General features: G+C 35.6%; 1 protein-coding gene across 6 annotated transcripts in view; it reads left to right on the top strand.

The window, feature by feature from the left end:
- POC1B (POC1 centriolar protein B) overlaps positions 1–26,920 on the top strand; it is a 44,233-nt gene that overhangs the window by 5,978 nt on the left and 11,335 nt on the right. For 4 of the 6 annotated variants that reach the window (XR_010362199.1, XM_064419679.1, XM_064419678.1 and 1 more), the window contains 8 exons: positions 2,309–2,480; positions 3,245–3,424; positions 4,689–4,796; positions 5,660–5,775; positions 6,132–6,265; positions 7,021–7,089; positions 10,013–10,165; positions 17,286–17,372. Coding sequence is in view for 4 of the 6 variants with exons in the window: in XM_064419679.1 (XP_064275749.1) it covers positions 2,309–2,480; positions 3,245–3,424; positions 4,689–4,796; positions 5,660–5,775; positions 6,132–6,265; positions 7,021–7,089; positions 10,013–10,165; positions 17,286–17,372 (1,019 nt within the window). In the remaining 2 variants the exon portion in view is untranslated. Of the gene's footprint in view, positions 1–2,308; positions 2,481–3,244; positions 3,425–4,688; positions 4,797–5,659; positions 5,776–6,131; positions 6,266–7,020; positions 7,090–10,012; positions 10,166–17,285; positions 17,373–25,449; positions 25,615–26,345; positions 26,376–26,920 lie in introns of those variants that run through there. The other 2 variants (XM_064419680.1, XR_010362198.1) reach the window with 2 other exon arrangements.

Here is a 26,920-nt window from a genome sequence, read left to right as displayed (position 1 = left end):
GTACATCGAGCTGTTAAAGCCTGTCTGAGGTTGTCTCTTTTGATCTTTGCACAACTTTCTTAGTCACCACTTTGTTATTGTGGGAAATGAGAGTGAAATGGGAATTCTGTATTACAGCAACTTGTGTTCATATATTTGCATGTGTATATATAAAAATGTATACCATCAATAGTCACAATTCATAAATTGAACTTTGTTTCATTGCAAATACCATAAGATCTTTTTCATGGCATATGTGAAGCCTAGTATCTGTTGCACACCACTTTGCTGTAGATCTCTCAACTTGGCATTTACATAAGGCCAATTCTTTATTTTTTGGTGTTCAGTTCTGTAATGACTCATCAGCAGAAAAGCAAATTATCCAGTGATGTGTCTGCTATATGTGGGTGTGTACAGAAGCGTTGATTTTAAAACAGAAAAGGCACTCAGGTTATAAACTGGAGTAAGTTGTATATTGGAGTCAGCTCTGTGTGAATTTTCAGCTTTCTACATTTTAGTGGTATTTTTCAGTTGATCATAGCAAGGGCAAATTGTCTTTCACCTCTAATCACGGTTCTGGTTATGTTATGTATTCTCTGAGGAGCAATAGGCCTATTTGTGCTACAGCACATCCTGAAAAAATTCTTCTGGACAGTCTGTGATTTTTTTTTTTTTTTTTTTTTCTGATCCAATATTTAAGTATTGCATAGGTGGCAGGGAGAGCAGAGGGAAAATAAGGAAGATGGCCACAGATGTCCCACAGGAAGGAGAACTTCAGGTCACTGCTTCTGTCTCATTTACCTTGGGACAGCCCATCTATGAGACAGCAAAGTACAAGAAACCAGGCTCTGAAAGAATGGTATTGTCATCTTTCTAAGAATATTTCCCTCAATTTTTAGAACTGAAAGTTGATACTGCACAGGTATTTGGTAGCTCATCAACAATTTGTTTTAGAAGCCATCAGTCTTGTCTGTTTCACATTTCCAGCCCTATGCCTTCAAATTCTATTTTAGCTTATATTTCACTTTTTCCTTTTCGTTTTACTCCACTGTAGATCACTTTTCAGAATCAAAGGGGAGAAGGAATTCTTTCAAGTACAATTAGAAAGACCCTGCTGTAAAACAGGGTTTTGAAAAGTTGAAGTGGGGGGAAAATATCCTCTATTTCTTTTTCAAATATAGGCCTGTTGATATAGGCGTAGGGATAGTCTGGTCTCACATCTTTTAGCAGAAGCTAGTCTTTTAGGAATAAAAACAGTATCTTTATAGCAAATTCATAAGGGGAATCTAATAGTTAATATTCTAATATGTTAATATTTTGTTTGAGGCTTGCCTTGACATGTGATAATAAGGAAACTCAATTTCTTTGTGCTGTGTTGGTGTTTGAAAGAAACTGGGGAGAGAAAAGCCATCTTCTTCATGTACTCTTCCAACTTCCAGGAGGCTCTTGTTCTTCCTCTTCCTTTCTCTACTAGGGTTAGGAATTTGACAACTGAGGGATGGGAGTGTGAATACCTTGTTTTATTTATGCCTGTATACTAACATTTAGCAGCGATGAAGATGATAGGATGTAGGAAAATCACATGTACCAGTTTAATTTGCTTCTCATAGTTTCCTGAAAATGATCAAGCTCTGGTAAAAGTTAGGTTTTCCTTTTTGACTGTAGATAGTATAGTTCACCTGTAAAGTGGCTGCAAAAAACCTACCCTCAAGCATGCTCTATTTTCAGACTGGCAGCTTTGTTCTCTTTTGAACTAGACAAATGTTAGTATTATAAAATTGGTACTTAAATAGGATTATAGAATTATGATATATCAATATTGTCACTCAAGTGTAGATATCTGAAGTGTTAGAAGTCATGTCTTCAATTTAAGTTGACTTTTTTTTGGAGTTAAACACTTGATACTTGAAACAAATTCCATCTCAGAGATCAAAATGAGATTACTGAAGAATTTGCTTATTGTTCTTAGGATTTGGTAAAACCAAATCTGGATTCATACCTACTGACGTGCTTGGTGTTCAGCTTTGAATGTTTTGGTCTCTATCATCAAAGTACTTGTAAGCCAGTTGGCTTAGTATGTGAGAGAGCTACCTGTTAAGAATTATCCTTTACTTCTCCCAGTCTTGTGTCTTGCGACATTCTTCTGAAAGCCTGGTGTTGGCATCACTTGCTACCATGCTTCTGCTTAGGCTAAGTATCCATTAAATCCTAATAACTCCTCCCTCCCATAATACCCATGAAGTTCTCTGGTGAATCCAAATCCATAGTTGTTAGCTCTGACTTTCTTAAGAGCAGTGAGCAGACTCCTAATGTCTTTCACTTCTTGCAGTTACCTGCTCTGTGGATAGGCTTCTCATATTGTGGAAGCTGAAGACACAGTGCAGCGCCTACAGATTTTCGGGCCATGCGGAAGAGGTGACAAGTGTAGAATTCTCACCAGATGGGCGGGTGCTGGCTTCAGCTTCTCGGGATCACACTGTCAGGCTGTGGATTCCTTGCATGTGAGTATAACTGAGCAGTGTTGGAGATGTGTTTCATTATTGTGCAGTGTGAATATTGGACACTTTACTCAAGTTTCTTTTTCCTTCCCACATGCCTGGGCTTTGACAGAAACAGAGACTGGGGACCATAAGCAACATGGTTCTTTATTGTATTACTTTGTTCTTTTCTGAATATTCTGTAGTTTCAAAAGAAAAATATAACAACTCAGAGGTCACAATTTCATGTGTGTAGAGCTATGCTTCTTAATACTTCTCTGGCTTAAAGATTATATTTTAATAAGGATTGTATGGCTGCACTTTATTTTGGGGAGACTAGTGATGAAGAAAACAATAGTTTTTGGGAAAAAAAATTAATTGACTTGCTTTATCAGACTGTTCTTGAGTAGTAGTAATTATGAGTAATTCAGTACGATCTTAGACTGATGTTACTTGAACTTTCAAGCGTTTATAGAGTACTATATACAAAATTCTCTTTCAAATACTAATGCTAATGAGACTAAAGGCCACTTCTGCTACTTAATTGCACTGTTCTGTAAAATTGGTCATTTTAAATGCAACTTAAGGAATGTTATTTTAATAATATTTAAATAAGTAAAAAGATAATGGTGACATTAAGATTTGGCCTCTGAATACTGCTTTTTCATTTGGGTAAGACTCTAAATATGCCAACATTGATTTTTATGGGTATTTAAGCTCTTTAATATAATTGTGATTTGTGACTTGACATTTGAGGTTTTGTTTCATTTTCTTTGCTCGCCCCTTAGTCACGGAGAATCATCAGTGCTGAAAGGTCATACAGCATCTGTTCGGAGTGTGAGCTTCTCCCATGATGGCTACTCTGTAGTTTCAGCATCCAATGACAAATTAGTAAAAATATGGAGTGTTAGCTATCAGCGCCTTTTGTCTACCCTATTCCGACACACTGGTTGGGTTCGCTGTGCCAAGTAAGTGTTGTTTTATTCTCTTGGTAAAGTAGAATTCCTAACAAAGGGGATTTTATATCCCAGCATAGAAATAAGAGAAGAAAAGTCTCTCACCAGTAATTAAATTTTAATAAATGAATCTTATGCACAGATGTTTTGTATAGACCTAGCTGAAGTATGAAAGTTTGCTCTGTGTTAATATGTGTACATACTACATCAGTTGCTGTCTTCATTCTACTACATTAAAGGACAAATGGGGTCTTCTGTATTTATTTTCAGTCAGCATCCTGTCTTTCCCCAGTTTTGTTTGGTTTATTGTTGTATTAACTTACTTCCCAGCACTCATGTCTGGATTTATCATGCATTGTAGGGGTTTTCTCAACTATTCTTGGAATAGTAGTGGCATTAAAGAACGGTCATGAATCCAGATGAGTTAAACTTACATAATTGGAAAAGGTAAAAGAAATGGCCTTTGGACTGCATGTTAGGAGTCATACTCTTTAAAGACAGGACAGCTCTTCAAAGACAAGAAAAGATTGTTTGCTGATTTTTAAATTTTTTTTTTGCTTTCCTCCATATTAATAGAAAATCTGCAGCTAGGAGAGTCCCGATATAATAAGCTTCTTGAGAAAGGAGTTTAACACTAGTGAGGTGCAGACCCCTACAAAGTTTCAAAGTATCTGATTGTTAAAAAGAAAAAGAAAAGCTCTAGGAAATCACATGTGAAAATTCTTGGACAGTTTTTCAATGTCATTGTGCAGTTGCTCAATAAGTGAAATAATAATGATTGAGAAAGTTACAGACAAGTCAATTTTTCTCTTTAAAAAACTGATCTGCTAGTCTAGGAATAATTGTGAATGCTTTACCCACTATTTGTAAGTTTAGAAAGAACTCAGATAACATAAATATAGGTTAACATTGAACACAAGATTCTACCGTGTCCTCCTTTGTCTTTTTACCTGTAGTTTTTTTATAAAAATCTCTGTCATCTGAAGTGACATCCTTAGGTTGCTGATACCTTTCCCCCAGCCCCCTCTCCTCTTGCTTATGGCTCTGTTTTTAATTGTAGTTGATTGTGAAATGGGCTAGAGCGGAATAGGGGGAGAAGCTTTTCTTTTCAGTTCTATTAATCCATGAGAAATACTAGAAGTTCAAATTTCCTTTAAATGCTGTGCATCCTTATTTCAAACAGGCTTCCTTGGTTCTGCTGTTTTGCTGCTTATGTCTCTAATGCTAATCTAGGCAGAATCAGCTCTTAAGTAATGTATACACTTGGGTGTTCCAGATTTTCATGTGATGGAAGAATAATAGCATCCTGTGGTGAGGACAAATCTATTAACATCTGGGATACAAGAAATAAAATTTGTGTTAATACCTTCTCAGATTATGAAGGGTAAGTTTTATAGAAAAAAAAGGAGAAATGTAATAATGTAATTTTACTGGCATTAATTTAATGTTCTGTGGTATTAACATCTATATATGTTAAATATGAAAACATCAGAATTCTACAACCTATGTCAACTAAAATGATTCATATAATGTTTTTCTAAAGAGGTTAACTGGCTGCACTTATACAGCTGTTTTCCAGCAATCAAAAGATAATCCAAACAGACGTGAGATTATTCTTGGATTTTGGAATGTTTCCACGTTTTCCCTCAATTTTAATAATGCTATTTGATATTGGATGCTTCAACAAGAAGAAAGCTTGAAGACTTTTCCACCTGTTGATGAAAAGAGTATTTTGTTACTTTCAGTGATCTGCCTTTTTTAAGTTTAAAAAATACTTGCTTTTATGTATATGCAGTTTTCTTAAACATCTTGGATCCAGAGTATTAGTTAAGAAGTCAGTGGAATATTTATCTTGTATATGTGCTTTGCAGATTTCGTGGCTGCCTTCATCTTTTTCGAGTCCAAAGTATTGTCAGTTCTTAGACAAAATTATTTTATTTGTTGCTTACAAACTCTTTGCAGTACTATCTTCCAGGAACTTTGTACTCTAGCACAAACTCTGAAGGTTTGACTTGGATCAATTATACTGTATTTTCAACAAAAGTGAGATTACGATTTCTAACGTACATCTTGTTTTCTTATGCTTATTTCAGTTACTTGAAATGCCTTAATTGAGTTGCCATACATGTAGATTTCACACCAGTTTGTGGCAGCTCAGTGTTAATATTGTGGGCTTTCTATATGTACAAACACCTAAATATTTCTGTGGAAACACATTCTAAATCTGTTTTTATTAACTATATTTAGATTTCCAACTTATGTGGATTTCAACCCAAGTGGAACATGTATAGCTTCTGCAGGTTCCAATAACACAGTGAAACTATGGGATATTCGAACAAACAAGCTACTGCAGCATTTCAAAGGTAAAAACAATGTAGTGTGTTTTATTTTCTTTACAGTGGGACTCTTTGCAATGAAATGTGATTTATTAAGAGTATTACTGGGGAAAGTTGACAAACAAGTCATATTGACATGTTGTAAGTATCTTTTTGTAGTCTAGCAATCTCAAGAATCCAGTCTGAATTGTTTTTATTTCTTTGCTTCTCTTAGTTTTTAGAACTAAGCAAATACTCTGACGAGTCTTCTATGCCTCAGCACTTTTGTTGTTTTCCCTTAAATGAAGTAGTACTTTGGGAATTAGAAAAGAGCAAAGAAATAAAGTGTACATAGCCTCTTAGTAGACACCTACAGCGTTTGAATATTGTCTTCTGTAAATCAGTTCACAGAGCAGGGGTTAATTGTATATCATTCCATCCTTCTGGTAACTACCTCATCACTGCTTCTTCTGACGGTACCCTTAAGATTCTGGACCTCTTAGGAGAAAGACTTATTTACACTCTTCATGGACACAAGGTATACACAATAATCCTCTTTAAATGGAGATCTTAATAGGTTGTTCAGTATCTTTACGAAGGGAAAGTAACATTTATGCCATTGTGTCTTTTATCTTGCAACTTGCAGATGAAATTTAGTGGACACCAAGGTGTTGTGTTAATGCACTTTGTCACAAGTGCTTAAGGAAATGCATCAGTTTTTACCTGTAGCCATGCTTTTTATCTGTCAATATTACACACTTGATGTTAAGTAAAAGCTATGTTATGAATTCATTAATAATTCACTTGACTTTCAAAATCATGTTATTTGGCACTTCAGTATTGAAAAACTATTGTCTATTGAAAAGCAGTGTTTTCTAAGGAGGGGGAAGCTTACAGAGGATAAATTTTTGAAGGATGGCAACATTTCCTCATTTTCCTCTTAATGCCAAACAAACCTTATTTTTGATAATAAATCTTCAAACATATTGCCTTGAGTAATGTAATATATATTTTGTAATTTTTCATTTCAAAGCTGGAGTATAAAATCTAAGGATAATGCCACTATTTTCCTAGCATAGATTGTTGTAGTTGTAATGTAGCATCTTACTAAAATGTGCAATATTAACTTTTCGATGGAGTTTTGCAGAAATTTCACTACAGTAAAATTGTTCCTTATTTTATTAAAATTGAAAAATCTATTACATTAGGTAATGGCATCGGTGTTTTTCTCTGTACTAAAATATCATAATTACAGTAATAGCCTAATTTTACTGTGTGCTGTTTGTTTTCCAGGGACCTGTACTTTGTGTGGCTTTTTCAAAAGGTGGTGAAAAGTTTGCCTCAGGTGGAGTGGATGCTCAGGTTTGTGGTATTGTTTCCTTAAATGAAATGTCTTTGTTACAGTGGATGGGAGTTAAATATAGTATGTCACAATAGCTAGCTAATTATTCACATGCATTCTGTCTACTTGTGTGTTATGTAGACTTTCCATTGGATGTTGTGATGAGGAGAAGACTAACCACAGCTATTTCACATATTAAAATAAATGAATGGTTTTTAACTAAGAATATTTAAAGTGTTGCAATTCAGTGCCAATGAAGTAGTTATGTTGCAATTAATATTAAGTGGCACCTGCTTTGTTAGGTTTTCACTGCCTTGAAAGTCCTTATTCTGTAATTGTAGGTATTAAGTTGTATTACTGGGAAAACTTTGGTTAAAACTGGGAAAAAGAACCCCTGGTGTTACCTTTACTAATTTGCTTTGTTGAAATAGTAAAGTACTAGATTTTATAAAGGGAAGAAGATTCATTTGAGCATTTAAAAAAATATTAAACAGTAAGTCTTATAATTGATCTCTATCTGCTGTAATACATTTCATAATTAAGAACAAATACTATCAAGCTTGGAATCATCTCTATCAGGTCTATAATGTTTCCAAAAAGAAAGAAATTTTGTAGCACAAGATTTAAATTTTCAGTCTGAAATGTTCCTTAGTTGTCTTTTTCATTTTTTCCTTTTACAAAAAGCTGAAAGCTCAATGTAGGTATAAAAAGCTATGCTGTTGAAATTAAGATCTTTTGAGTTTACCATAATTCATGGCTATATTCTGTTTTGTGGACTTTGAAATAAATTCCAGCTAGTAGCAGAGATGGTCTTGGGAAATAAAAAAAAATTGCTTTCTTTCACAAAGTATGAAGTACTGCCAAGACTTGAAGCTATTGGAAAAGTGAAAATGTTATCAAACATGTAATAGTAATTTTACAAGCAGGGAAAAAATCTACAAAAGCCAACTGAGAATGGGGGAAAGATTTAGTTCTTGACTCACTAGTATGAACTTTGATTTTCCATACTGAAGTTTTAAATAAGATTTTAAGTTCCAAAATGCAACTTAGTCCTACATGATTCTGAATTGTTGACCTTACCTTTTGGTCTTTATTTTGAGTTTTATGACTGTTGGTATATTATACTTAACTTGAGAGGAGCAAAAATGCATGTATTCACGTGACAGAAGATTAATCTGAGAAGATCTGCTGAAGGCAAGGACTTAGAGTATTAAGCCTCTTACAGCCTCCCCATTGAATGCCAACACATCTTGGGAATGCCTGTCTTACTTCAAAGTTCTTTGACTTGAGAGCCCTCTGAATGACATGTGTGTTCAGCACAGTCATGTCATTGCTTTTTTTCCTGCCCTGATTTTCTGTTGTAAAGCTTCTGGGGCATGAGAGCATGGAGAAAGTAACTAAAAATCTGTCTTATGTTCCTCAGCAGTTTGATACAGGGGGTTCATGCGGAATATATGAGAGGGAAGATCCAGTTTCATCAGGAAACACTTCCTTAGTTAAATGTTGAATTTAAAAAGTAGTCATAGCAGATCTAATAACTGTTCAATTGCCTTAAAAATGGGCCTTCCTGTGTTTGTTGAAGTTTTTCCCTTTGTTTTATGAGGGTTTTGGTGGGAGAGGAGTATTTACTTTGCTGCAACTTTCACTTTTCTAAGTTTTAAAATGTTGGGTAATTACCAAGGTGTATATCTTCATCTATAACTTTATTCTTCAATGTCCATTTTCTTTTGGTGTATACACACGTACTTCTCAAACATCCTGTTTTGCTGACCTGTCCACAGCCTTCTTCCAGGTGTGCCAGGAGGATGGTTGTAGGACTTCTCAACTCGCTGTGATTATTGTTTACTGTAATTGTAGGGTGTATTTGTTGGAAAAATTCTGCTGGCAATGTCATGCTTATGAGGAGAGGCTGGCCATAAGAGTATCATCTTCTACCCCTCATGCAGTACCCAAAATATATCGTCTGTTCACAGCATGCACTGGAGGCAGCTGATGCACTCTAAGTGTATGGAAGATTGCTTCCTTCGTACATATGTTATTTCAAGACATTTTCAGTCAGCAGATCCTTCCACACCTTTCCATAAAAGAAGGAGAACCAGTATCTCTGCTTCTTGTTTCAAGTTTCTGGTTGGTGTGGAACCAGCTGACAATGTTGTTCAGAAGCAGGTTAAATATTTGAGACAAACACTGGATACTTTTGTTTCTTTCTATTTGCTTCATTCCTCAAACAAAAAAGATCTCAAAGCGTAGCATTCTGTCATGTTCCTCACGTTTTTGGCTGTATGTGCACATTGCAATTTATTTCATTAACCTGTTGCCATGGAAAACATAAGACCTTTTATGTGAAAGAGCAAAGTTATACCTGTTTGTTTGGAAAGTAGTAGCCTATGTGGAATATTCATAAGACTGTACCTCTGTACAGATACCTCTGTATCTATGGCCTTCTACATTTGGTCATTGTGTGGCTTGTATATGGTTTCTACCTAGAACATAATTAGACAAAGTTCAGAAAAGAGATTCCTGTTGCTAAAACACTGGAACCAGGTGTTTTAGAGTTCCGTGGAACTCTCTCATTTCTTATTCCTTCAAACTTTCTTATTAGACCTGCAAGCCTTTATAGGGGGCAGAAATTTAACAGTATATGATCCCTTAATCTGGCAAAAAAGTAATTTGGGACAGTTCAGTGGGACAGGAATTTGTTTTGTTTTGTGATTATAGATGTGTTTTAGAGGTTATTTTTTTAATAGATTGAACCACATCTTTTAAATTTGAAGTAAAGATATTCTAGGGACGTGCCTGTGATGCAGTAGAGATTGGACAAAGACATCGCTGCAGTATTGTTATGATGCAGTTATCTACTAGTAATAGCAGACTTTACTGAATAGTTAGGTTTTGAGCACTGAATAGCCTTCAAGTAGTTACTGATATGAAGATTTCTTGTAGGTATTACTATGGAAAACCAACTTTGATACTTTGGATTACGAAGAAGTTCTCGAACACAATTTTAGAAGAACACATCTTGATGATCCTCCTCATCTTCTTGATGTTTACCCAAGGTCACCTCACTTACATGATGAACAATGTGAATCAGTTGAGGTGAGTGCAATAAATTGTCTAATATAGGAAGCAAGAAGCTTCTGTGAACACTGTCTGACATTTATAGTTAAATATGTTTTATGTCTACCAGGGAGCTTGTTATTGTTATGTATAATACTTTTGAAGCAACCATAATTTATAAATCCTCATTAGGGTTACTAGGCAAGCTGATGCTGGCAGGTTTATGCTGAAATTACTTTCATGCTTCTTCTGTGTCTATACATCTCATTCAAGCAAAACATAGTGATAATCTGGTTTCTGAAATAACACTGCAAGTGTTGCAGTAGGTATCTGAATTTCCAATGAGCTTTACAATACTCATCAAAATATATAAGGACAACAAAATGGTGATATTACTGAAAGTCAAATACTTGCTTATTACAAGCTGTCCCTTTTTCCAAGACCTTTAGGTATTGTGAGTAGGTCTTGATACCTATCTAAAAGACTTTCTAGGCTAGCAGTGTGTTTTACAGCACTATGTAGTCTGATTTCCTGATACTTCATTCTTGAGCTACTTTCCTGTCAAACTATCTACTGGCATCTATTGAAAGTGTTGGAAATCAGGGAATCAAAGTGCAATGTCAAATGTTCTGTGTCAGTGTTAGGAAAAATCTTGTGTTTGTCATATAGTCTGAATGTTATGCTCAATAGGTAAACAGTACTGTGCCTTCAATGAGGCTGTATTTTATTTTATTTATTCTGTATTTTTGACAGTCCCTGATAGAGCTGGCTGGCTTCTGCACAGAAATTACCTGTATTTTCTTCTCTTTTTTGATAGTCTCCAGGTTCCTCTAGTGTTGAAGAATTTACCTGGGATAAATCTAGAACAGCAATCAGAACTTTCTGATTGCTGTAATATGCTACCAGAGTACTATAGAAATTCACTATTGCCTGTTTGCCTCCATAGAAAACATAGATACTGCTGCCATGGCATTTGTTTCCTGCTCAGAGTTTTAAAACATTGACATTTAGGGATATTGAGCTTTTTTTTTTTTTTTTTTGGGTGGGTGGGTGGGTGTGTTTGCAATATGAATACATGCAAATGAGTGGTGCAGAGATTGAGAACATTTGCTGGAGGAAGAGAACTGTGGCAAAATAAGATTTCTTCTGTGCCTGCTTCTATTGCCAAGTCAGATGTGAAGCTTTCTAATGCTTAGCATTTTGGTCAGAACAGGATGACTGCATCCTGTTCTGACCAAAAGCTTCATAAATGAACAAGCTGCACAAACAAACTTCTGTGCTGGGCTTTCATATTTGTTGTACAGTAAATGAATGAAGTTCAGTTTACTGGTACCAGCCTTCAGTATAGTTGGTCAGTGCCAGAACAAACTCAATCACAGCATTTGCCAGCAGATTCAAGCCAGTCTTGCTGGAGCAACATTTTTCTTCAAGACCATTCAAATTGCACCCAGTTACAACATGTACTAAACAAACACAGTGGCTTATAGCTGCAGGAGTCCGTTGTCTTCTTTTCAGGTCAACATTTCCAGACCTCTCTGGTGTTTACATGCCTGCTAGAGATGTGAATATGCTCTAAACCAGTTTTTCAATTTTTTTTTCTGTTTCCTGGTCCTGGGTAATTGAGAAGCTCTGGAATAGCATTGATGAGTTCAGGCTAAAGTTAAACCAAGGCTAGGAAGCCTCATTATCAATACTGAAAAGTCTCATCAAGGAAAGTCACTAGTTGAATGTCAAGAAAGTCTTTACTAGTTAGCTTTGACAGATTTAACTTATCTTTATGTCTGCATTTATTAATGGTTGCAGCATTTGTAGCCGTTGACAGGCTCCTGGGCTGCTCCGTAGTAGTGAAAGAGCTCTGTGGCTTTGTTATAGCAAAGTTTTAGACTCTATGTGCTATATTTCTGGCCTGATTTCAGGATTTTAACAAGAGTTGCTGTATTTAGTTTTCTATTAACATCATATTGTCACTAGAATATCTTTCTCTCAAGTAAACATCTAGTATATTATATTCTTTGAGACAAAACAGTGTCTGACAGTTTCAACAAAACATTATCGTAATATATATATTCATATTATAAATTAAATAATATAGTAGAATCACTTTTGCAGCTAATTTTTAAAATTAATGTAATGGCATAATGATTGAGATGGTGTTAAGGTGAAATCACATTTTGTTACTCCATTTGTCTTTTCTTGTTTTTATGGCTCCTCCTGTCTGTCTCAACAAAAATTGTGGGATTTTTGTTGTGATGAGGAAGAATAGACCTCACCAACTGGAACAAAACCATAATTTATACAGACAGAACTGGTATCAGGTTACTACCAGCAGTAACACGCTTTAGTTAGCATACACTAATTCTTAGGTAGCACTGTGCTTGAAATTTTTCAGTGCTCCATCTTCTTAACTATTTCCTCTTATAACTGAGAAAAACCATAATGTCTAGGCTCGCTGTGCTGTACTCTGGAGAAGGAAAAAAGAAAAAAAGTGGTTTTGTCCTTTTTCAGTTAAAACTTTTTTTTTTTTTACATGCCAACCTCTTTCTAAGCCAGAGGAAATACAGAGAATTCTAGCATTACGCTGTTCCACTGCAATCCTACCCTCATCTTTCAATGGCTCGTCATGTTTCCAGTATATAAGAGAAAAGAGAAATGGAATCACAGGCGTGTCAGAGGGAGCTTCTAGAGATCATATATTCTTCCTATCAGTGGTACATCAGTTCAGCTGTGTCTGTTAGGGGGTCTTGAAGAGGTTTGTAGATTCCCCTATCTCTCTGTGTGATCTATTCCACTACAGCATAGCAGTTGTAATGATATGTTTTCCTGTTATCTCATCTATCTCAGTTCAGATAATATACAGAACTGCTTCCTTTCTTATTTTATTCCTTTCTCATCATATTTCTATGTGACCATGGTAAGATAATTCATCTTAACTAAACAGAAGTAACAGTATTCTATGAGACTTGGTGACATATACAAGAGATACAGGCAGGCAGAGGAGGCAGTTTGGAGATGGGATTTTTCGAAGTATCAGTGACTGTTAAGGTTTGCTACAAGCCAATACAATGTCATCTAAGTGCTTGAGATGTGTTGTAATACATTGCCTTGAGTTATGCTCAGCTGGTTTAGTCACCTCTACAACAGGACTGAAGAGGCATTGCCTTAGGATAAAATTAAAGGTGTTACAACACAGAAGGTTCAACAGATGTACAGGCAAAACTCAAGAGGAAAGTAATTTGCCCCCTATTTTTAAGAATTCCTAATGTTTCACACCTTTCCTTTATTTATTTTTTTACTGCTTTTGGTTACCTATTGCTTCTCTATCCCTGCTTGTCTCAGTGTGGCAAAGTCCCTGTAGTTCCAGAACTATATTCTGGGCGAATAGTATACACAAAAATGGAGCTGGCTTAGAATTTATTCAGCTGGGATCAGAGGCACAGTTGCAATGTTTCCACACATCACCTGTTAGAAATGCTGTTTTGAATAAAGCAGCTGGCACAAGGGCATTAAGAATTGCGCTATCCTGCCTTCAGGATATTGACAGAAAGATGATGCTTGAGTGAATTTGTCTTTTCTGATTACTTTTTCTTATTCACTCTTGAAAGTTATACATTGAACCAGTAAAATTTCAGAAACCTTCCCTATTTTGTTTTCTCTCTACCTACCTATTTTTGAGGCATAATTAACTTTTACAAGAAAATCATTGGTTGTATCTTCTCAGCCCAGCAGTAGCCTGAATTTTAATGCATTGTTGAATTTCATGTTCTTGAATTGCAAAACTTTATAATTGTTCTCCAACTGCACTCATTGATGTGATTCTTGAATATTCGAGTAAGTAGAGCTTTCATGCTTAAAATAATTTAAATTTTTCAGACAACTTGGAAATGTAAATAAATTATTTGTTCTCTAAAGGTGCCTATTTTTTTCTGTTGGTCACAGAGATAATCTTAGGTGATTACCAGCTGAAACACAGGTGTCTAGCAGTATGTCTAAATTTAGCTGAGATAAATCCCAGTAGTTGTCTCTGTTTGACATAAAGACCTTGTGAAGTTGTTTGAAAATAGTACTTTAATCAGTTATATAATTTTAGTGAAATATACTAAAAACTGCATTCCGCTTGGTGAGAACTGTATTTCTGAATTTGCCATGTTTGTAGTAATTGACCTTTCATGTTCTAAAGACTTCTTTAAAATAAATTAATTTTTTTAAAAACAGCTTTGAGGTTTGAACATACTAAGGTGCATAGAGTTTATCTCTTGTGCACAAAGAGCTTTTATTGATTTAATTTTCAGTGTATTTTCAGTTGTAAGTATTTTCTCAGATGAAGGAAATTCAAATATACACTAGGTGGCAGTAGAAAAAAGATTATATGGCTTGCTTGGTTTGAGGGCCCCAGTCTAGAACAAATAACAGTGTTTAGTCAAAACATTTGTCCAATTGAAAGCTAATTTTCTCTTGTTGTGTTTGGAGATACTATTTCACAAGTAGCTAAATCACTTTCCTAAGAAATACTTTGTGAGTCATTTAAAACTCCCTGTTTTAATTTTATTAACTTTATTTTTCTAATTCACAAAAGATTCTGTAGAGACCTTCCCTTCAAATATATTTTATTGTACTATGGATTAAAATGTGATAATTGTAAATTGTATGATCATATTAGAAGATGATATTGAAAATAATTAGGTATCAGTTTACCAGGTAATTAAAGCAAGGCTTTGAAAGAGTGTTTTTGAAAACCTGTAATATGTGACAGTGCTCCCTATCTTGCATTTTAGTGTTCTGTTTTTTCTGTGTTGTTTCTTAAAGTTAAATCTTTTCAAAGTCTTCCTTTGAAGATTTCCCTTGGTAAGATTATTTTACAGCAAACCACATCACCTTGTCAGGAAATGTCAAGTAATTTGAAACTTTTACATTTAGCTTCATTCCGTTACCTCATTCATTTTTAGTGCAATATTAAACACTAATATTTGTATGAAGGACTACAGCCTTTATATTTTTGTGCATTTTTAAACACCTTTTGGATGCTATTTCTGACTAGTTGCTTAATAATTTTATATTTAATTATTTTAGTATGTCTTAGGACAGTTCCTCCACCCTCAATCAGTGTTTACAGTGGCTTCATCCTCCCCTTATCACTGATAAAGCAATAAGAAGTATACTCAGAAGAACTTTCCTTCTAGCTCCAGGATATGACACTTCTACAAAAAGAACATTTTTCTAAACTTAATACCGTGTATTTACTTACCAACCTGTATTTATTTACCAACCTGTATCAAGAATTTAACTCATTCTGCAATATCTCCATGTATGCAACAAAAAGATACTATCTCAAAGAAGATGTTTCAAGAGCTATTAGTGATAATACTAAAGTAGTTCCTCCACATTAGAGTACTGATAGGTCGTAGGCATCTGCTGGCATCTACTGTCCCTCTGCTGCAGAATCCTGCAGATGCATTGTCCTCTCTTCAGTGCCCAAATGATGCATGTCAGAAAATGACTTTAGTCTTACCTGCCCATAGTATGATTGGCACTTGGATAAAGCATTAATTATATTTATTGTAGGGCTGACAATGTCAGAAGCAACTGGCCCTGATTATCCTAGGCACTGAACAAATCTGTGGACAGTTGCCTGTGTAATCTCAATGGCCATAATATGTATAGAGTCAAAACAGTAAAATTTGCACTTCCTTTCCTGCTCACCTTAATAGTGAAAAAGTGTTAAGCAATACTGTATTCAGAGGAGGTTTTGATTAACCATGTTTCTGCAGAGAAGATGCTAAAGGAGAAGTCCAGTTAAAATGGTTGAATTTTCAGCTAAATAGAAGGTTATTACATAGACCATGTTACCTGGCTTTGGTTCTCCTCACTCCCTTTCTTTCCTCCAAGTCTATTTCACAAAATTTAAAGAAAACAAGACTTGATCCTAATGTCTACAAATGAGGGAGAATTATAAGTGTTCAGTTGTGATGACTGTGTCACAGCTAAATGGGTTTTCCTGATTGTCCCTGAGTCCCTGCTCAATCTTGCGTATGCACCTGTAATTAGAAAACAGAAAAAAAGATCATAGATGAAGAATGGCTATTAATTCCAGATATAAGATTGTATTCTAGCTATTTAACAAACATGTCTCTGACCTAAAGGTCTTTATAGTGATGTATGGACATCAGGGATTGTTCCTTGTGAAAGTAGCACTGAAGCAGTTACTGAGTGAGCAGCTCTGGCTGAACCAGAGTTTTGACAGTCTTCAGGTGAAATAGTAGGATCTTAAGAAGTCAAAATCGCCCTTGTAACTAAGAAACTTTCGGTGACTAAACTTAACCCTGTCACTGGGCAAGTGTGAGCTTTGAGGGTTCTGGGATTTTTTTTTTCTGCTTCCAATAAAGCAGAATTAATACTGTCTCTGGATTGCTGATGATATTGCATCAGACTTCTTGGTGATTTGAAAGCCATCTAGTCTTTCTGTAAATTTTGCCAGTTCATAAAATATTAAGAATAGTACTTCCATGCATCATTCTGAGAAGGCAAACATCTTAGGCTGTGATACACCTAGATAATATAATGCTAGGGATAATATGCACACAGATTTTTATGGGGAGGTTATTCTCATCCTTAGGTGAAACCATAAGATAAAAGTAGGAGCTTTCTCAAATTTCATATTCTTGGATACTTTCTTAATGCTTCACTTTCAGGAAAGGACATTAGCAAAATATTGCTAAAGTTATAGATTAACTCCTATAGCCAAAAATAAAATCAACTAGTAACTGTGATATTTAGAGAAAAATTGCAGATACTGTGATGACATTCTGTCATCTATCATTCTAGCCAATCAATCAGCCTCTGACATTGTCCCAGTATAAAGCAGTTTTTTCTGTGGTTTCAGGAGCAACATCTTTTGTCTTTGATCTGCTACCTTATTAGAGACTTCAGTGTTACCTACTACATGTTTTCCACAGAAGAACTTTCAAAGTTATTTTGGCAGTCAGAGTTGGTACAGAATAAGTAAGCATATCGACAGTCTGTTGGTAATGGATGACTTAAGGAACTTGAATAGGGATTGGGAACCAAATGATCTGGGCTGCTGAGTGTGTTCTCACTTTTTATTTCAGCCTTATTTCCTTTTTTCTGTTGGTGCTGAAATAATGATATAATTTATTTTCAACAGGTCGACCCTACCTTTGATGTGCCTGATATAGAAACACCTGACCCAGTTATCATCGATATTAGAACATCTTCACATTTCAGTACTCCTGTAAGTTACTTTAAAAAAAAAAGGAGAAAAAAAAAAAGGGTAAGGTATAGCTAACATGTTCTGGAAATGTGCTTTTATTGTCTATATGAATGAAATAGTTTTCTAGCAATTGTCGAGTTGTCGAGTGCTCAGAGCTCAATATCCTAAATTCTCAATTTAAACTTTCTGTCACAGTTCCCAATCTAACCAGAAGATGGTGTAATAGCAAAGCTTTAATTTTATACCTGCAATTTTACCACTATACTAAGCACAAATTCTATTTATAAGCCCATGCTAAGTACATCTAAATATTACTGTTAAAATTCCTGGCTTATTCTCAAACACTTTTTGTAACTCTGTCTTTATCTGCAAGTAATGGTAACACTAAAGAATCATTGTTTCACTGATACAATTTAAAAAGTGATGTTTTATTATTTCTCCTTTTAAGGCATTTAGTAGTTCCCTAGATGGAAAAAAAAAAAAGAAAAGTGATATATTTGAAGACAGAGTGATAGGATTAGAGTCTTCTAGTGTTGGCTTTACATATGACATTGGTATGGCATGTGGGAGGAGAAGAAGGCAATGTTTTAGTGGCAGTTTCGTGGGAGGAGAAATATGCTCTCCTGGTATGAAATCTAAAAGACATGCTGTTCTAGAATTAGGTTAAAATGAGAATTTTTCTTTTAGCTCTGAATCTGTTCCTGTGAATGCACAAATTGTGTCTTGAGCAATTTTAGTTACCATAAAAAGTTTGTGTGGTTGAAGGGTTAATACTTATGAATAGGCAGCAGGTTTCTGTTGTTCTATTTTATCATGAATGCTTTATGAAAGCTGTGTTATGAAGGTACTATGTAAAATTCTTTAAGATTATTTTTGAAGATCATGCTGCACAGGTTGATGAGAAACCTTTAGTTGAAAACAAATAATCATATAATAACTTACATTTGAAAGGTGATAATATTATATATTTTAAGGTTTGTCCATTGTCATGTTTTCATAATGGAAATGTGGTTCTTTGTAGACTTATAGGTATCTGTTTAGTAAGCTTCACAGACAGCGGATTGTGGTAGATAAAATTTATTGACTACCTATCACTTTTAAGTACTCTGTGTTCATTACTTATTCTGCTCATCACAGAGTTCAAATGTGTGATTGCACTGTAATTCTTTATTACATACCTGCAAACCACTTAGTCTCCATTAATTCGTTTCCTATCAAAGCACCTTATAAAACTTCATGCCCAGAACTCAGAGGAGTACATTGACACAAGAAGTACAGCGGTTTTTTGACTGCTGTCTGGCTTTACAATCTTCAATATAAAAATGTTGCTTCAGAATTTATGCTTTTTGACTGTGTCAGTAATCACTATTTTTTTCCCTCCTCAGCATCTCAGTCTATCAGTTATTGGTTCTCACCACTGTTGCATTTCAGCATTCCCCATCTGCCTCTTTTTCCATCTAGAAACATTTCTATAACCTTGTTACTTGGATTGTAGCATTAAGGGCAACTGTCCTGTTCAACATAGGTTAACCCTAACCCTGTTCTCACAAATTCAGGAATCATTTGCATGTTTTCTTTGCCACTAATATCCGTCCTCTCCCATAGTGAGTAACATTCTCCAACTTTGCCAACCAATCTGGTCCTCCCTACTTTCTCATGTCAGCTCATCCTTTAGTATCATCTTCCTGTCCAGTGTCTGTCTACCACATTACCAGCTTCTGTAATTTGTGGAATTATCACCTGTTTCTTAATCAGGCCAGCCACCTAGACTCTTTGTGTCTTGTTTCTAGAGCGTTCTGGATCTCAGTGACTTGGACCTTTTTATCTGAAGCCTTCTCAGTTTCCCTAATGTATGCATACTCTGTCTACTAGAGGCATGATGTGTTCTTCGTAAGAAGCAAAGAGGAAAGGGCAGATGCTGCCTTTATTTCTGTCACACCTTCCCTGACAGATTTCCTCTTGTCCAGTTTGTCCTCAATTGAATGATACTACTTTTGTGCATTATTTGTATTTTTTTTCTTAGTCCTTTTTCAAATTGAGGTTGCCATTCTACCTCAGACATATCCCTGATTCCAGCCCCAATGGGTTGTTCTTTTTCTACTGGTTGTCAAAGACAATATCACTGTACTTTTTTAACCCCTGCAAACATTCCAAGACCCATTTTAAACCTGTTTATAGCTTTTTGGCACTACTTCTACTGAAAGAACACTGTTCAAATAACAAAAATTTTTGATCACATTGTCGGGTTAATTTACATGTATTGTATCTATACCTACTTACTCTTTTAAGGCTCTGCATTAAGGAGTTCTTCTGCCCTTCTGACATGTGCAGAGAGAAAAATGTAGTCTGCATTTAGGTATCTTTATGTATTCTTGTTCAATGTGTTTATCACACATGTAACACAGCAGGATCTTAAGAGTTATTTACAAAGCATAGTGGCAAGTCCCTAGACCACTGGAAGTAGTTAATCAACATATTTACTTCAGTTTTTCTGCTGAAGGAGAGAGATAATTGAGAAAGGCTGTATTTAAAGACTTGGATTTTTGTGGATCACTTTCTCTGGGGTAACAGCCCTGAAACTTCTGTAGGATCTCTGATGAGTTTCTTAAAGCTCCCTGAAATGCCTTCAGGAAGATTGAAAGTCTATGCAAAACCTTGTAATGTTTCATTGAAAAATTACCAAAATTCCTGACAGTAGGTGGTCAAAAACTTCTATAGGTCTTAGTCTTAGGACAACAGGAGAAAGTGCACTTCTTATTGAGAATCTTTTCTTCAGCTTGAATTGTGTGTTCTACTCCTTTATGGGAAATATATTATTACTGCCCCTAAGATGATTTGTGATAAACAAAAAAGGTTTTTCCTTTTCCTTCCTTCTTTGAAGATTTGTTAATGAAAGTGATATAGTATTGGTTGAGAGGATGTCTGGAGTAATTTCATCTAACCTTCCCCTTAAAGCAAGGCTAGCTTGGAACAGGTTCTTATAAGCCTTGTCCAGTTCATTTGTTAATAATGTGTAAGGATAGAGATTCCACCACCTTTCTGGGCACCTTGCTTTAATGTTTGACAAAAATATTTTTTTTTCATAATATGTAACTAGAATATCAACTAGAATATCCTATGTTCCAACATATCTATTGCCTTCAATTCGCAGTGGTCCTCTAATTTGTGTGTGTCTGTCTTCTTTCTTTTACCCATTAGATATCTGAGATGGCAGCAAGGTCTCTGTGTACCTTTTCTTCCAGAGAACAAACCTGCTTCTCTGTCTTTTCTCGAATCAAGTTCCAGCCCCTTTGTTATTTTGTTCACTCTCCACTTGCTCCAGGATGTCAGTGTCTGTCTGGGACCAAGAAGCCCAAAAGAGGACACACTTCTCTAGATAGTGATGGTGCAGCAAAGTATCACCATCATCTGTTCTTGACAACAGTCTGCCTAGAGAAGATTTTAAAAACAAATATTTAAAAATATAACACTCTTGATTCTTTATTGTGAATTTAAAATATATATTTAGATATTTTCTTAGCAGTTCATTTATTTAGAGCTGTAGCTAAGAAAATACTAGTATTATCTCTTCCTCCTACTTCTCCTCTTTTCAAGGAATTTTAATTTCTTCCTTCATCAAGACCAACAATCCATCACAGATTCCAGACTTAAAATGCCTGCTTTTATGTTGTTTTTTTAAATTATTTTTTAATTTTATTTTTTGTTTGTGTTTTTTTTAGTTGTTGTTGTTTGTTTTTGTTTTAGTTTTTTGGGTTTTGGGGGGGGGTGTTTTTTTTTTTTTTAATTTAGTTGTATTTTCTTGCTTCAGAGGTTAAGCTAAGACAGGCAGATATGAATGTTCTTACAGGAATTTTGCTAAAAACACATTATTAAACGGCCTGAATTGTAAACACTTTATCTTTTCAGCTTCTTTTCTAGCTTAGTACTAAGGCCAGTTGTTTTGAACATGGTGAATGAAAAATCTTTTTTCATCTAAGGTTCCTACTGATGCAACTATTTTGTAAACTCAGTGAAGGGAGTATGATCCTTGTGTCAGTGTAAAAATTTCAGTGAAATTTTCAGTATGGAGTTGCTTTCTTTTGAACTACAATTATGAAGCCATTAAGAATTCTTGTATATTATTATGGTTAGGAAATAGCTTTGGATTTGATGATTCATTTATTCAGTTCTCCTGTGTATTATTGAAAGCACTGTAAAAATTAGCTGTGAATGCCTAACAAACTGGTACTTGTGTAATGTCCTGACTTTTTCAATGATAAGAGTTCTCATATGTTGCAGTTACTAGAAAGTAGGTGTGTTCTAGCCTTTTGTACTCTGAAAATATTCACTAAATTGGGGTCAAATCTGGGGGTGGGGGTGGTGCTTCTTTCTCCTTTCTATTTCATTGAAGACTCCGAAAGCATTAATGCCTCTCTCCCACTCCTCCATGTGTCAAGCAACTTAACATTGCCTTTGTTTTCTGAATTATTGAAAAGGAAAAATTGGAAGTTTTGTTTCTCTTTGGGACTACTTCTTTCTTTTTCATCCTTCAATTTTAGTTTTAGTCATGAGAGAGGTTGGGCCTTTTCAATTCTGCAGTGCAATACACTGGTAACCTCCGGTCCCTGATAAGCTGTTAGAAACAAGGGAAAGTTGATGGTGTCTCTGCACTTTTTACTGACAGAAGCAGGAAATCACTGTAGAGGCTCTCTAATATTTCATCCCCTGACCTTGCTCATGTAAACAGGATTTGGAGGAAGCAAAGCAATGTACTGTAATCTGGAAGTCAGAATGTCTGCTGTAGCTGGGAGATGTTTGCTGTTTTTTTTCTTCCAGTGCTATTTAACATTAAAAACAAGACATTCTTATTGTTCATTTACAGTACAACTCCTGCAAAGTTAAGACTGGGTTAATTACTGAGTAAGGAAAGTTAAGGATTGTTTCTGTTTGGAGCAAAAAGAACATACTAAGTTTTAAAATAGAAAGTTTATGTGTACTGCATTTATGGAGCTGTCTTGAGGCAAAAAGTAGAAGTATCTGTGCTCTCAATTTGTTCAGTACACATCGCTTTCACAGTTTGTGTTTCAGGATTTAGGTATTTTTGATACGCTTTTCTCTGCCTTTGTTTTGAATTTAAAAAAAGCACCAAAAAACCAACGAAGCTCCACAATTAAAAAACACCCCATGTATTTGGAAAGACAGCAATGATGAATGAAACATTTGCATGTATTCCTCCATTTCTGCATACATGAAGGCTTAGTCAACTCTTCTTCCTCATGGAAATTTGCTTTGAAAAGCTCTTGCAGTAATGTCTCTTCCTTGTTCCTTAACATAACTCCCGAATCCAGTAGGAGAGGATGACAATAGAAATTGTATCTTAAAAACTAATTTTTAAGACACTTCATATTTTCCTTACCACGCAACTTCAAATTTATTCTGATTTGCGTCTTTTGCTAGCTTCAGCCTTACAAGGAAATAAACACCAACTGTCTTCAGTGAGGTTAAGAGGAGGGTAAAAAGAGGAAAGGAAGTAATGGCAATTTTATACATAGATCATCTCCTCTGGGGCCTAAGTCCAATTCAGAAGGGAGCAGCTGGTAGAACAAAACTCATATGTCGCTTCATTGTGCAGAGTAGTTACCTTTGCTGTTTTTTATGGATCATTTGAAAGCACAACAAACAGCTTTCTGTAGTTCATGGATATCAGCTTTCCCAAATGTTCTCAGACAAAAACTCTGATTATTACATGGTATGCATACATTTTTCTCTACCAAAGAAAAGTTTCAGCAGTATTCCCTTTGAAAGAAAGACTGGAATCTCTGCCCCACTTGTGTTCCTTGTCCAAAACTCAGTTGCCAGTTAGACTGAGCTCTGCACTGGGGAGTGATCCCATGAGTAAAAGGGCTTTGATAAGAATTGACAGTTCCCAGCCTCTTCCATCACCTTACCTTCTTTGTTCCCAGACAGGGAAATAAGAAAGGCCACTCCCTGAATAGCTATGAACTTTTTTCCTTTACTGCCATTCTTCTGATTACCAGTAAATGCTTATTTGAATTGTCAACTCCCTGAACTCCCAATGACAAACAGAATTAAATTAAGAAATAGTGTGAAGAGATCCTGTGTCTCCAAAGTTTTGAGGAAAAGTCATCTGCACCTTTTTCATAGATGAGCATATCAAAAAACTCTCAAGCAGGCTCTGACTGGCTCATGCCATTATACAAACACAGAATAAATACTGCAAATTCAGAGGAAGTCTGAAGTGTTCAGTGCAGCACAATGAAAATAAGAATTGTGCTTTTTTGTCTTTGCAAATGAATCCCCCTCTCTGTCCAATCTTGCTTTTAGACAGGCAATTTTGGGTGTCATCTTGGCTTATAGTACACTTTAAACAGACCTTTCTACTCTTTACATGCTAGACAGGTAGAATGTGTGGGGCTGGTGCAAGAGGATAGGCTGCCTTCTCCCCAAAACTCTGCAGCTAAACATGTTCAGCTGCTTTCAGAGAAGGAATGTCTCCCATTACCCCCCCAAAGGCTACTCCTAATCCATCTGGAATAAGCATGAAGCAGTAGAGACAGCTTCTTCTGTTGCCCAGCTAAGAGCCTTCTAAAGAAGCTATGTTGTATATGAACAAAATGACTCATCACAAATGCAGAAAAGATGAAGTGTTTTGCATATTGAACAGTGAATTTCTAAAGTTGCATTTTGAGCTGCTGTCGATGTCTAGGAATGTTTAAAAATATTTGTGTACATAATCTTAAAATTAGTATGTTTTGATACCACTAACATCAAATAAAGCTTAAGGATCAAATGCTTAAAGGTGAACCCAACACATGTCATAAAAGAGGAATATGATCCAAATGGTCCTTGCATTTTGTGGTGATGCTATTCTAACACAGCATGTAACTGCTGGTTTACAAGGAGAGAACAGGAAGTATGTTGTGCCTCTACATAATTAAGTAATAATACATGTCCTGATGTTTCTTAATGGTCTTGATTATATTCTCTGAGTGAGCTGGAGAGAAAGTCAGGTTTTTATTGGAGACTGAGTTCTGAATTTGGGCACTAGAGAGTGCAAGAATATAATATTTCCTATCCTATTTTTAGCCTGCTTTCCTGAGGAAATGTACTTTATGAGATTGTACTGTTTATTTGTCTGTCACTGTTCTGTCTCCTTAATAATTTTATAATAAAATAATTGGTGGATTGTTTTTTTAATGAAATTTGGAAAGAAGCAGTTAGAATAAGGAAACATATTAGTGCTATCACTTAAGAAAAAGTCAGTGCATGTGATACTGGAATAGGCATGGAGTAGCTAGTGGTGACCCACCCTGTAACAGTGTCTCAACACATATGGAGGGAGCTTGAGTTCCTATAGAACAGGAAGCCCAGGAGAGGGACCTAACAAGAAAAAATTGTGCACGTGCACACATACACAAATATTTTATAAGAACACAGGCCTTTTAAAACTGGCAAAATTTTACTTTGTGTAGGGTCTTTCTCAGGGCAGCTGTGTTTCAGGAATGTTTTTCAAGTTGATCCATGTGTGGATATTGTTTCTTTAGCACATTTGCACATTTCTGGGAACTGGAGGGATGGAAGTTCCAGGTATTATTTCTCTCTCAGTTTCCTGAGATACTGTACATGTACATTGTGACCTTGTCTGCTCAAGCAGTGTTTTCCTCTGCTTTGACTGGAAATCTAAGCTGTAGTCACAGTTCTCACAGCTGATTCTGCGGCATGCAGAAAATGCCCGACAGCTATCAGCCCACACATCCAATAACAACTGGTTCCTTCCTCTTCCTGGGGAAGAGTAACATCCTCTGAGAAGAAGTGTCCCCTGAGGAATGCAGGAACAGCAGCAAGCCTTTCACACAGGAAATTACTGCTATAGCACTTGTAGAAAAGTGTTTCTGTCACTTGGATTGTCAGTCTGTAATGAGCTTCCTGCTGACCTAGATGATGATTTACTACTGATCTAAATGCCATTTGTGAGTCATTTAGCTTAGTGGAAGTTAATGAAGTTATCATTCAGTGGTTCTGTTACCCTGCAAGCACCTAGTTTTACTTTTTTAATGCAGTCGTACAAATAAAGTTTTCAACTTCTTATTATTCACAGGACTTTAAGAATTCTGAGGTTGCATTCCCTCGCTTTTTAGTCCCACAAAACGTGCAAAGTTTAGCTCATAATGTGCATTTCTTAGAGAAGGCTGCAAGATTTTGTTTACGTTGCATAATAAAGCTGAGCTACAGATCAAGTATATCTGAAGATAAGATTGTAAAGGTAAAATACTGCCCTTGAATTACTCTTTGTTCTTTCATACAACTGGAATATAAGTTTAGTACAGCATGCTTGCAATTGTGTGGTAGAAACTTGACTGAAATTTATGTATAATTTATTTATATATATACCTGAATGAAATGTATTTATAAAACCCATATGTTATTCAAAATTGTTAAAGCAAGTTTGTTATAAAAGCAAACACTTGAATACTGCTTCAAAATTTTATTTTTTTCCTAAATGGCAGTGCTTAAACAAGTGCTAGCAAATTCTATTTATCACTTAGGTTAGAGTGATATCTAAACCCAGAGGATGCTTTCTGACTAAAAGCTTGTTTGAGTGTTTTCCAAATATATGAGTTGTTCCAATACAACACATCTCTCCTTGAAGCCATGCTTCATTACTGTCAAGTTTGCAGTAAGAGATGTAGTTACTTGCTTAATGTGAGATAATGGAAACACTGAGTCACATCCAAAGATTACATAGGTTGCTTAAAACAAGACTGAAAAAAATGAGATTTTTCAAATAAAATTCAGCAACTAAGGAAAAAATATTTTCTTCAGCAGATAGATGTTTGATGTAGAAAAACATCTTGGCTTTTATCTTCCACCAAAACAGTGTGGGGGTTAGAAATTAGGTAGAACAATACTGAAGGATGATTTCACAGTAATTTCAACTTAATGACTGTTTTTATCTGGTTAATTTCATCCATGTCAATTCCCTGATCTGTTCAGCTGTCCAAACACTAATAGGAGCACAAAGGAAATAATGAGAAAAAATTATTTAGAGATGAAGGAGTAGATCAGAGTTGGTTGTAACCTAGCTGTATTGACTGATGTCTGTGGAGCCATGTATCCAACGTGATTGTGCTGTAATACAAAAGGTGTGTTACATGCATGCAACAGCTGAATATTTTTCTTAAGTTGCAATGGAAAAAAATAGGAGCAAAGGAGGTGGTAGTAGTGGTTTCCTTTTGTTCAGGAAGTACATATATTGGATTCAGGTTTGGTTTTTTTTTTCAGCCTGAGAGGATTCAGATTTTTTTCTGTCTGCGTGGCTGTAATGTAAACAGCAGGTATAACTGAGACTGAATGGAGGCAGCTCCATCCTTTCTGCTTGAATTTGAAACACAGTAAAGTAAAAGCTAAGAGTATATGAAATCAGAGGAAAGAAAGTGAGAAACACTCTATGGTTAGTGATTCTGGAAGAGGAACACTGGATTCTGTTGTATTTTGCAATAAAAAATATTTGGAGAAAAAATGAGTAGCTCTGTGGGTGACACCATTGGTGGAGGAATGTGGCATTACTG

The sequence above is a fragment of the Passer domesticus genome, chromosome 5 (assembly GCF_036417665.1).
Source record: "Passer domesticus isolate bPasDom1 chromosome 5, bPasDom1.hap1, whole genome shotgun sequence".
Taxonomy (NCBI): Eukaryota; Metazoa; Chordata; class Aves; order Passeriformes; family Passeridae; genus Passer; species Passer domesticus.
Note: the sequence above shows the minus strand (reverse complement) of the source record. Positions and strands in the feature narration are given on the sequence as shown.